The sequence below is a fragment of the Macaca nemestrina genome, chromosome 14 (genome assembly GCF_043159975.1).
Source record: "Macaca nemestrina isolate mMacNem1 chromosome 14, mMacNem.hap1, whole genome shotgun sequence".
In the NCBI taxonomy this organism is placed as follows: Eukaryota; Metazoa; Chordata; class Mammalia; order Primates; family Cercopithecidae; genus Macaca; species Macaca nemestrina.
The window spans coordinates 45271125-45283742 of record NC_092138.1 but is presented as its reverse complement, the minus strand read 5'-3'; the positions used below and the strand labels follow the sequence as shown (position 1 = coordinate 45283742).

Sequence of the window (12618 nt, the reverse complement as noted above, 5' to 3'; positions counted from 1 at the left end):
AATATTCTTCTCCAAGTTTGGCAGCTGTCTTTTGACTTTATGTTGTGAAAACATTTTAATTTTTAGTTAGTTTTATCCATCTTTTTATTTCCTCTGGATTTTAGTAACAGAAATCCTTTCACTACGCACCATGGTATGCATGTTTCATTCTATACACTTTGTTTTTTGTTGTTGTTGTTGTTTTTGAGATGGAGTCTCGCTCTGTCGCCCAGGCTGGAGTACAGTGGTGCCATCTGGGCTCACTGCATCTCCGCCTGCCAGGTTCACACCATTCTCCTGCCTCAGCATCCCAAGTAGCTGGGACTACAGGTGTGTGCTACCACACCCAGCTAATTTTTTGTATTTTCAGTAGAGACGAGGTTTCACTGTATTAGCAAGGATGGTCTCGATCTCTGCCTACCTCGGCCTCCCAAAGTGCTGGGATTACAGGCCTGAGTCACCATGCCCGGCCATTCTCTACACTTTGATCCCTATCTATTATTCTTGTGTATAGTGTCATACTACATTTGTATATGCATTTGTCTCTAATTCTGGACTTTTTATTCTGTTCCACTGGTCTATTTATGAGCTACTATCCACCATTTTAATTATAAAGGCTTTGTGGCATATCTTAATATCTGGTAAAATTACTACTTCCTCATATTTTTTTTTTGGAGACAGAGTCGTGCTGTGTCCCCCAGCCTGGAGGGCAATGGTGTGACCGTGGCTCACCGCAACCTCCGCCTCCCAGGTTCAAACGATTTTCTTGCCTCAGCCTCCTCCTCCTGAGTAGCTGGGATTACAAGTGCCCACCACCATGCCCAGCTAATTTTTGTATTTTTAGTAGACACGGAGTTTCACCATGTTGGCCAGGCTGGTCTCAAACTCCTGACCTCAGGTGATCCACTCATTTCAGCCTCCCAAAGTACTGGGATGACAGGCGTAAGCCATCGCCCCACCAGCGAGTGGTGGGTTTTCTTTTTCCCTCCAGAGTCTTCCTATTCTTGCATGTGTTTTCTGCACGAACACTATTATCAACTTGTTTAACTTCATAACAGATACTTATGGTATTTTTATTGGGATTACACCATATTTATAATTTAATTTAGGAAGAACTGACATCATTGTAATATTTAGTCTTCCTATCCAAAACAGAGAATATCTTTCAAATTGTTCAGGTTTTCTTCAGTCTTTCAGAACTGTTTTGGAATTTTCCTCACATAAGTCTTATACATTTATTGTTAAATTTATTTCTCAGTATTTAACCTTCTTTTGGGGTATCATAAAAGGAATTTTCTCCACCATCTCTAATTGTTTATTGTCATATATATGAAGGCTATTAAGTTCTATATATCAATTTTGGATCCTATTTCACTAAATTATTTTTCTATTTGAGTTAGTTTTCCCATTGACTAATTTTCCATGCATACTAATCACATAACCGGCAAATAGAGAAGTTTTTATTCTTTACCTACCCCATACCTCTAATTAATTTATCTTGCCAAATTGCATGGCTATACCTATAGACTATGTTGCAAAGTAGTAGAGATAGTAAGCATGCTTGCTTTTTTCTGGATCTTAGAAAATGCAGGTATTGCTCCCTTACTAAATAAGGTGCTAGCTTTACAACTAAGATAGATAGATATGGCCGGGCGCGGTGGCTCAAGCCTGTAATCCCAGCACTTTGGGAGGCCGAGACAGGCGGATCACGAGGTCAGGAGATCGAGACCATCCTGGCTAACCCAGTGAAACCCCGTCTCTACTAAAAAATACAAAAACAAAAAAACTAGCCGGGCAAGGTGGCGGGCGCCTGTAGTCCCAGCTACTCGGGAGGCTGAGGCAGGAGAATGGCGTAAACCCGGGAGGCGGAGCTTGCAGTGAGCTGAGATCCGGCCACTGCATTCCAGCCTGGGTGACAGAGCGAGACTCCGTCTCAAAAAAAAAAAAAAAAAAAAAAAGATAGATAGATAGATAGAGAGATATATACATATTTTATCATGTTGGAACAGTATTCCTCCAACTTCTATTTCCTAAGTATTTTTATCATGAATGTGTGCTGAATTTGTTAAGGCCTTTGCAGCATCTCTGGAAATAATACTTTGTCATTTATTAACATGGTATATGACATTAATACATGTTCTCATACTGAACCAATGTTCCATTCCTGAACTAAATCCCACTTGGCAATGGTATAGAGTATCATCTTAATATGATGTTGGATTGTCTGGTAATATTGTGTTGAATGATCCCCATGTCAAGTTTTCTTTCTCTGTATTGTCAGTATCTAGTTTAAGTATCTGTCATGTTTGCTTCAGAAAAATAATTAAAAAGTTTTTCTTCCTTCAAGGCCCTGAGGCACTGGGAGTATTTAGTCTTCGAATGTCTGGTAGAATTCTGTGAAACCATCTGGACTTGCAGTCTTTTTGAAATAGTTCCTTACATAACTTTCTCTGTTTTTCTACAGAAACTGTCTAAGTTTTATAAGTCTTAAGGGCTTAATTTCAGTAATCTGTTTTTCCCTAGGAAATTATCCATTTCATTTAGGTTTTCAAATTTATTTGCTTAGAGCAGGGATCAGCTAACTTCTCCTTAAGGGGCCAAATAGTAAATATTCTAGGTTGTAGGCCATATGACCTCTCTCACACAACTACCGAACTTGCCATATAGTACAAAAGCAGCCACAGACAATATGTGAATAAACGGGCGTGATTATACACAAAAACAACCAGCCAGCCCATAGGCTGCAGTTTGCCAACCCTTGAAAAAAGTACTGCTAACCAGTCTCAGCCATTAAAAAAAAAAGTTTCCATTTCTTCTTAATCAAGTTAACTGTTACATCATCTGCCAATAGGGGGACTTTTTCTTCTTTACCTACTCTTATGCCTCTAATTAATTTCCCTTGTCAGACTGCATGGCTAACACCGGTAGACTATGTTGCAAAGTAATAGAGATAGTGGGCATGCTTGCCTTGTTCCAGATCTTAGTAGAAAATGCATGTATTGTTCCTCTATTAAATAAGGTTGGGTGTGGTAGCTCACGCCTGTAATCCCAGCACTTTGGGAGGCCAAGGCGGGCAGATCACCTGAGGTCAGGAGTTCAAGACTAGCCTCGTCAACACAGTGAAACCCCATCTCTACTAAAAATACAAAAAATTAGCTGGTGTGGTGGTACGTGCCTACAGTCCCACCTACTCAGGAGGCTGAGGCAGGAGAATCTCTTGAACCCAGGAGGTGGAGGTTGCAGTGAGCCAAGATCAGGCCACTGCACTCCAGCCTGGGTAACAGAGTGAGACTATCTCAAAAAGTAATAATAATAAAATAAAATAAACAAGATGTTAGCTTTATAACTATTCAGTTGGATATAAAATCCTTAATTCACACCTTGAGTTTTCTTTTAAAATACAGCTCTATTGTTGCCTTGTTTTATATGTTAGTTAACTAACTTTTAAATTGTTTCAGAAAGTCACCATTTTAAATTTAATTAGGGCCGGGGCAGTGGCTCACGTCTGTAATCCCAGCACTTTGGGAGTCTGAGGCAGGCAGATCACCTGAGGTTGGGAGTTCGAGGCCAGCCAGACCAACATGGAGAAACCCTGTCTCTACTAAAAATACAAAATTAGCTGGGCGTGGTGGTGGCATGCCTATAATCCCAGCTACTCTGGAGGCTGAGGCAGGAGAACTGCTTGAACCTGGGAGGCGGAGGTTGCAGTGAGCCGAGGTTGTGCCAATGCACAATCTACTCCAGCCTGGGCAACAAGAGTGAAACTCCGTTTCAAAAAAAAAAAAAAAAATTAACTAGACCCATGGTTTTCCTATCATTTTCCTCATTAATTTCTGTTATCTTTATTATTTCCTTTCTAGTATTTTCTTTTCGCTTCCTTTGTTGTTCTTTTCTCGTTTTCTGAGCTGGAAATTTATTTTCTTTTTGTTTTTTGACAGGGTCTTTTTCTGTTGCCCAGGCTGGAGTAGAGCAGTAAAATCATGGCTCACTTCAGCCTCAATCTCCCAGGCTCAAGTGATCCTTCTACCTCGGCTTCCTGAGTAGCTGGGAGCACAGGCATGTGCCACCACAGCTGGCTAACTGTTTTTATTTTTTTGTAGAGGCAGATTCTCCCTATCTTGCCCAGGTTGTTCTTAAACTCCAGGGCTCAAGCAATCCTTCCACCTTGGCTTCCCAAAGTGTTGGGAGTACAGGCATGAGCCATTGCACCCAATCTGTTTGTAATATTCTATTTTTGGAATGTCATTGATGTTACCTTTGTGACCTAATACATACTCAATTTTTGTGAAGATGTCATATAGTTTTCATTAGCAGGGAGCAAATTTTATGTATACGTACCTCCATAAGATATAAATTAAAAAGTGTCCTTTATCCTATGTAATACTTTGGGGCTTGAATACTATTTGTCTGATATCAGCATCACTACTCCTGCTCAATTTTTGTTTCCATTTACTTGGTATACTTTTGTCTAACCCTTTATTTTTAGCTTTTCTGAATCACTTTATTTTAGATGTGTCTCTTGTCTCCCCAAGATTTTTGTTTTACAAGCCAAACTGAAAATCCTTTAATAGGTTGCTTAAGACTGATAGATGTATTTGGTATCAACTCTATCACAATATTTTCTAATTATCTGTATTTTGTTGTATTAGCTGTTTTTCATTATGAAATGTGTATTCTTTTCCATTTATTTTTTAGAAATTGAGGGGGAGTTGGTATTTCTATTATTGTTCTACTGGTTACCTTTGTACTCATATTTTTTAAATCCTACAGTTACCCATTTTCTTATTTAACACTTTACTATCCGATGTGTCAGATTTTGTTTTCCCTCTGCGGTAGTCTTTAAAAAACCCATCTATTGCCCACACGTTATCCATTTTTCTCCTTCCATCGTTTTAGTTGCAATACCGCACTTTGTCACAATACCCAACAGTTACACAAATCTTCCACCTCATCCTTTCTGTATTAGTCCTTTTGCTGAAAATTTCCCAGTCATCAATTGGTTGGATAAAGCTCATTCTCTTGTATGCTCCTCAGAAACGGCCAGCAGGTACAGAAATTACCCAGGTTCTTGTATACTGAAAACTCTCTTTCTATAACCTTGATATTTGAGGACATTCAGTTAAATACAAAATCCTTAATTCACACCTTCATTGAGCTTTAAAAAAACACTGCTCTATGTTGCCTTGCTTTGTATGTCAGTTTTGCAACATCTGATGCTTTCTGTAAGTTTGCCTTTGCAAGTTAATGTGTTCTTTTTGGGCATGGAAGACGTGATGATTTCATCTTTATCTCTGAAATCTAATAGTTTTACTAATATATATCCCAAAAGCCAGTAAGTCTGGGTTAATTTTTCCAGGTACCTAGCGAACCCTTTCCAGATTTAGTTTTTTTTTTCAATTTTGGAAACTTTTGTTAGATTATGTTTTTAAATACGAATTCTGCTCCATTTCTTTTTCTTCTTCAGGGACTCTGATAATATGACTATTATATCTTTGCCTATCTACCGTTCCCTACTCTCTTGGATTCATCTTACTTTTTTTCTTTGTCATTTTCAATTCTCTTGCTTGTTTTTATGTCTTTCTTCATTGCCTCTTGCTTTCATTTCAGTCTATTTTCCCTTAGGTATCTTAAAATTTATTCGCTTATGAAGTAATTGTCTTTTCTTCCATTTCTTTCCTGCGTTTCATCAACTCTTTTCATTTCTCCTTTAGTCATCATTTCCATTCTTATTAATAGTTTTAAAAATTCTAAGCCAGCCGGGCGTGGTGGCTCATGCCTGTAATCCCAGCACTTTGAGAGGCCGAGGTGGGTGGATCACGAGGTCAGGAGATCAAGACCATCCTGGCTAACATGGTGAAACCCCGTCTCTACCGAAAATACAAAAAATTAGCAGGGCGTGGTGGTGGGCGCCTGTAGTCCCAGCTACTCGGGAGGCTGAGGCAGGAGAATGGTGTGAACCCGGGAGGTGGAGCTTGCAGTGAGCTGAGATCGCGCCACTGCACTCCAGCCTGGGTGACAGAGCAAGACTCCGTCTCCAAAAAAAAAAAAAATTTCTAGGCCAAGGTAAACATTTTTATACCCTCAAATGCTTATCTGAGTATATTCAATTCTGTGTGGAGTGTAGACTTACAGGTTTTCTTCTGTTTCCTCATTGTTTTCTGGGTGGAAGCAGGTAGTCTCCAAAGTTGATTTGTATAAACAGTTACAGTTATTTCCTCATTATCTACAATAAGCTCTCTTTAAATTTTATTTCCTCTTGCTCATTTTTGTAATATCTGGGGTATAGTGATAGTTTCCAAGATTCCCAGTTTGACGGTGCTCATTTCTGTCATTCTAGTCAACCTCAGATATATGAGAGTTGTTTGAATGTTTTTTTTTTTTGGAGACAGAGTCTCGCTCTGTCACCCAGGCTAGAGTGCGATGGCGTGATCTCAGCTCACTGCAACCTCCACCTCCCGGGTTCAAGTGATTCTCCTGCCTCAGCCTCCTAGGTAGCTGGGACTACAGGCAGGTGCTACCATGCCCAGCTAATGTTCGTATTTTTAGTAGAGGTGGAGGTTTCACCATATTGGCCAGGCTGGTCTTGAACTCCTGACCTCGAGTGATCCGCCCTGTTTGAGTTTTTTTAAAAAGTCATTTGTGGTTGGTTTGGTGGGATAAGAGTTTTGAGTTCTCCAATTTCATGGTTCTTTTGGTTTTTTTTTTTTTTTTTGCAGGACTCTAAAGTTCCCTTTTTTAGCCTTTAAACAGTACATTCTGGACCTGTAAACAGTACTTTCTTGGTCACAAAAGTGAGGGGGATGGGCAGAATAATCTAAAATTTCTATTGTATTAAAAGTAATGTTGCTGAAGGGCTGGGCACGGTGGCTCATGCCTGTAATACCAGCCCTTTGGGGCAAGATGGGCAGATCACTTAAGGTGAGGAGTTCGAGACTAGCCCGGTCAAAACGGTGAAACCCCATCTCTACTAAAAATATAAAAAATTAGCCAGGCATGGTGGCACATGCCGGTAATCCCAGCTTCTTGGGAGGCTGAGGCAGAAGAATCGCTTGAGCCCAGGAGGCAGAAGTTGCAGTGAGCAGAGATTGAGCCACTGCACTCTAGCCTGGGCGATAGAGTGAGTGAGACTCTGTCTAAAAAAAAAAAAAAAAAGGGGCCGGGCGCGGTGGCTCAAGCCTGTAATCCCAGCACTTTGGGAGGCCGAGGCGGGCGGATCACAAGGTCAGGAGATCGAGACCACAGTGAAACCCCGTCTCTACTAAAAATACAAAAAATTAGCCGGGCGCGGTGGCGGGCGCCTGTAGTCCTAGCTACTCAGGAGGCTGAGGCAGGAGAATGGCGTGAACCCAGGAGGCAGAGCTTGCAGTGAGCCGAGATCGCGCCACTGCACTCCAGCCTGGGCAACAGCGTGAGACTCCGTCTCGGGAAGAAAAAAAAAAAAAAAAAAAAAAAGGAATGCGGCTGAAGCTTTTGGAATGACAAGTAAGTTTTAGCAGCACCCATGTATTAACAATTCTCTCTCCTATTCTTAGGAATTAAAACCTTCCAACTAAGTAGTCAAAAAAAATTTCAAAACTGCTGAACCTATACTATAGATTAAGGGAACAACAAGTATCAAGGAAGAATCAATATCTACCAACTACCCTTTGTCTCTCACATGCATAAAATGAGCTCTATCATTCGATGTAGGAAAGAAAAAGTACCAGAAATTTATTTTATGTCATAATAAAGAGATGATGTACTTATGTTTTATTTTTATAATAGAATAATGTTAAATTACTGGTGAGGAGAAGGAAGGTTCAGAGAACAATAAAGCATAAAAACACAAATTTAGGCTTTTGCCACAAGTCTTAATTTTTTTTGGCAGGACCATTAAGGTTAACAATGGTCATGTATTAAGTATACTAGCTTCACAGTATATCAAAATAACCCCAGTTGAAGAATACTGTACTGATTTACATTAGATTATATATAATTTTACCCACAAATCCTGTTTGGAGGGACTAGAAGATAACCAGAGAGATCTAGTTGACCTAGTAGTGCAAAGTAGTCATGAGAAGCAATGTTTAAGTAGTCTTAAAATTACTATTTAACATGGCTTAACAAAATTTACTATAAATCAATTAATGTGTTAACTATAGCAAAAAGAGTCTGCTTTAATATGATTATCATCAACGTTCTTTTTTCAGTCTATCTCAGAAATCACTTCCTGAGTCTTCTGAAAGTTTCATTTATTCCACTCTTTCTACAAATATTTGTTAGTGTTAGCTAAAGGATTATGGACTCCACTTAGGTCCTCTTGTATGCTCATGTTATATCTGCCACACTCACTGCTATATTACCAATTCCTAGAACAGTGAGTGCAGCAGATATAACTTAAGGAACTTTCAAGTGTAGCTAAGAAGACAGAAAATTAAACACGTATATTACAGATGTGATGAGCATTTCATTAGGGAAGCATGGGGTGCTACATAAGCATACAAGAGGACCTAAATGGAGTCCGTAATCCTTTAGCTAACACTTGCAGGATGAGTAGAAGTCAGCAGGGTCAGGAGATAAGCAAGAATGACTGTTCTGGGCAAAAGCCTGGAGTGAGAGAACACATTCCAGGAACTGAAACACAGTGCAGTGTGGCTGTTAACACTGCAGAGAGAAAGTTGAAAAAAATCAGCAAGGTCAGCCAGGCACGGTGGCTCACGTCTGTAATCCCAACACTTTGGGAGGCCAAGGTGGGCAGATCACGTGAGGTTGCGAGTTTGAGACCAGCCTGACCAACATGGAGAAACCCCATCCCTACTAAAAATACAAAATTAGCCAGGCATGGTGGCACATGCCTGTAATCCCAGCTACTTGGGAGGCTGAGGCAGGAGAATCACTTGAACCCAGGAGGCGGAGGCTGCCATGAGTGGAGATCGGGCCATTGCACTCAGGCCTGGGCAACAAGAGCAAAACTCTATCTCAAAAACAAACAAAATGAAAACAGCAATGTCCATTCCTTAGAGGCCTTTGTGAGCCACTACAGACTCAGGACTTCAGCCTAAGGGACATCAAAAGGTTTTAGGCAAGGGAGTAACAATCAGATGTGCATTTTAGACAAATACAACTAATCAATCAACAATAGTTACAGAGCACCAATTGGAGTAAGGCAGTATAGTGGCTCTGAGAACAATACATAGATGGGAGTTTGGACTCTCATTGAGCCTTCAAGGACTTTAGAAATGGCAGAGTTTAAGGCAGTACAAATGTACCTGTTTCCTAAGGGAAAGATGGGTTGTGGTAATCTGGAAAGGAATCTTTAGGTTTTTAAAGAAGTTGGTATGGGCCAGGTGTGGTGGGGCTCAGGCATGTAATCCTAGCACTTTGGGAGGCCGAGGTGGGCGGATCACTTGAGGTCAGGAGTTGAAACCAGCCTGGCCATCACGGTGAAACCAGTCTCTACTAAAAATGCAAAAAAGTTAGCCAGCCCAGGTGGCGGGTGCCTGTAATTCCAGCTACTCCGGAGGCTCAGGCAGGAGAATCACTTGAACCCGGAGGCAGAGGTTGCAATGAGCAGAGATCACGCCACTGCACTCCACCCTGGGCAACAGAGTGAGACTCCATCTCAAAAAATAACATAACATAACATAACATAACAAAACATAGCATAACATAAGTGGTATGTTTCAGATGGGAGAGAGGCCACATGCATCCTGAGCCATCTGAAAGTGGTTGAAAATAAATCTGGAAAGGCAGATTTGGGATACATGTGGAAGGCTTCAAATGTCTAGCTAAGGAGTTTGAAATTTTTCCATATAGGAGGTGTAGGGCCATAGACCATTTTAAAGCAAAATACATGCTCAGGCGATAGCATGATGGATAAATCAGTGGGAGAAATGACTGTACTTAGCAAAGACAGTTAAGAACCTTGCATAGCGCTCCAGGTGTTGCTGCTGTAAAAGTTAGCAGTAGGGACCAGGGGAACAGATTTGGCAGTTATTATGAAAGAAAACCCAAGTAGAGTTGAAATGACTGCCTGAATATTTGAGGGGGATAATATCAGAGGATCAAGAACGACAGAACATAGCTGAGGTGGTATGAAATAAGTGGACTATAAACTGGAAATTATAAATTTCACTATTACATGCACAATTTCTCTATATTATCATACAACAGTGCCTCTCAAAAAGTGGTAGGCAGACCAGAATTCATCTACGACCTATTTGTTAACCAATCTGTACAGAAAATGCGATTAAGCATTTAGAAACTTCCATTATCAGTTGACAGTATTTTTATGTCTGTTGAATTTAATTAAAAATTTGAACTTACATTGTGTTTGTCTTCTTTAATTCCATTTTTCTAGCAATTCTTTTTGTAGTATTTTATCAAAGCATAAATCTGTCAAAAATTTAAAATTTTTAAAAACAAAAACTGTCCTTTACCACAAATAGTTTGAGAAACACTATCAGAGTATTTAGCTTGCCCCCCAGATCTAAGTAGATTAACTCTACCTCTATAAACACACATTCAAGAATATTAAAAAATAAACACAAGTTTGAATATGGACTGAATATTGCAGATTATGCATTTATGGTTAATTTTCTCAGGTATAATAATACCACGATAATTATGTAGGAGAATGATACTTTTAGAAGCTATATGCTTATGTATTTAAGGATAAATCATCATGTCTAACTTACTGAATGGGGGATAGCAAAATGAAAAAACACACAGCAGGCATCCCATACACACGGCTAAAGTAAATACGGTCAAATGTTAAGAACAGCTGAATTTAGGGGGTGCGTATACAGATAACAATCAACACTGTACTTTCAACTTTTCAAAACATAATGTTGAAAAAATGTTTAAATAAATACGTCATAAAAACCAAGTCCTCCATACCCCAAAGTCACCAGGTCAGTATTCTCCGGAATGACTTCAGGATCCTCACCGTCCTCAAGGCATTTCAGTTTATCAAGGCTAAAACAAAAAGGAAAAGCAATACTTTAAGGTCGACTCTGCATCTGGTTCACAGCGAGTTAGGGTTGTTTTCCTAAATACATTACTGAATTACGAAGTCAGATAAAACCCAGCAGGCGGCTCAGAGAGACCAGAACTTAAGACAAAGATTTCTGTGGTTATATTTTATAATGAAAAGGCCGATGAAGGCAGCCAGTACTGTTAAATGGAGAAAGAGATTAAACTTATTTCTATATTTTCATCCCCAAATAAGGCACTTTTAGGAAAAATTTCAGTACCAGAATACCCGGAAGGTCCCCAAAAGAAACCAGTTAGTCGGGGTTTTAACACTCCTTTGATGAAGTCTCCCGCAGCTTCACCATTACTCAGATTCCTCCACTGTCAAAGTGTCTGTCAATGGCAGGTACACCTCGCTGTTGCCCTGACTGCTATTCTTTATTAACAAGCACTTTTAGAACAAGCAAATAGAAAAACTAGTCTTTGATGCAGCTGTCTTGGCCCTTTGCTCCAACTCGCGGAAACTGGGCATTCGGGTCCCAGGACTTCTCCTGGTGTTCCAGGGAGGCTCCAGCGGGTTGAAAGCAGGTCCAAACCACAGGCCTTCTCAGGGATGAGTCCCAGAGGAGCGCAAAAGCAAGGACGCACCCTGTTTGACCCTAAGCTGCAAGAGCCCCTTTGCTCCGCACTCACCCGCACACCGCCCTCAGTTCAGCCGCCGCCTCCAGGCTGCAGTCGAGATCCCTGGCCACCGCGGCATCCTCCCGGTCGGAGTCCGCAATCCCCCGGCTCCCAGGCAGAGCGGACGCCGGCGGCTCCCTCAGCGACAAGTCCCCGGCCCCGCGCAGACGGCCCCGCCACAGCTCCCCAAAGGCGCCCACATGGAAAGCGCGCGTATTTAGCTCGGGAAGCTCATACTCTGGAAAGTTGCAGCCGCCACTGCCGGAGACTGGGTCCTGCCTGCCAGCCACCCCACTACACGTTGGTACACCTCGGCTTCCTTCAGCCATGTTCGCCCCACTCCCTTCCCTGCAAAAGCCTGGAGATCAAGGCCTCGCAGAGCGTGATGGAACTTGTAGTTGCTTGGAGCTCCCGGCCGGCGAGCCACGGGGCGGCAAGGGCGGGGCTTCGGAAACTACATTTCCCGGCAGGCCCGCCCCAGGGCGCGGCACCGCGAGGCTCTACGGGCAGGGTGCAGCATTGTTCTCCGACCTGGGCGGGGCGGGAACCGTTGCGGCTGTCGGTTAACCGCAGCGGGTGAGGCTGGATGTCTGGTCCCCGAGTTACAAAGCAACTGCCTCTGCTGGGTAGGGCGGCCTCGCCAGGCGCTTAGGCCCCGCTCCTTGCGGCTCTCGGACCAAGGGGTGCAGGGCTTTTTCTTGACTCTGGATTTCAAGGACTGCTCTGCTGCCTGCTTGCTTTAGAGTCTAAGAAACAAGGAGGGCGAGGGCCGAGACCAGGGACACGATCAGTCCTCCAGATCTGGTTCTTTCAGAACCTCCCCAGAGGCGCCATGTGCGTGTGTGTGTGTGTGTGTGTGCGGTAGTGTTTCAGAGCGTCTGTGTATCACACACTGCACATGATTAACCCTGGTGTATGTTTTTAATGTTTTTAAAAATTACAATGACCTTTCCGGATAGAGAGTATCACCCCGTGATGCTGTTAAGGAAGGAGTTACCTGCGGGG

General features: G+C 41.9%; 1 protein-coding gene across 3 annotated transcripts in view; it reads right to left on the bottom strand.

Annotated features, from left to right (window-relative positions):
- LOC105489085 (small nuclear RNA activating complex polypeptide 3) overlaps positions 1 to 12079 on the bottom strand; it is a 66652-nt gene extending 54573 nt beyond the window's left edge. For 2 of the 3 annotated variants that reach the window (XM_071077818.1, XM_071077819.1), the window contains exons 1-2: positions 11626 to 12074; positions 10858 to 10935 (exon numbers count right to left, since the gene is read on the bottom strand). In XM_071077818.1, coding sequence (XP_070933919.1) covers positions 10858 to 10935; positions 11626 to 11942 — 395 coding nt within the window. In that variant the 5' untranslated portion in view covers positions 11943 to 12074. Of the gene's footprint in view, positions 1 to 10857; positions 10936 to 11625 lie in introns of all 3 variants that reach the window. The other variant, XM_071077820.1, reaches the window with a different exon arrangement.
- Positions 12080 to 12618: the final 539 nt, after the last annotated feature.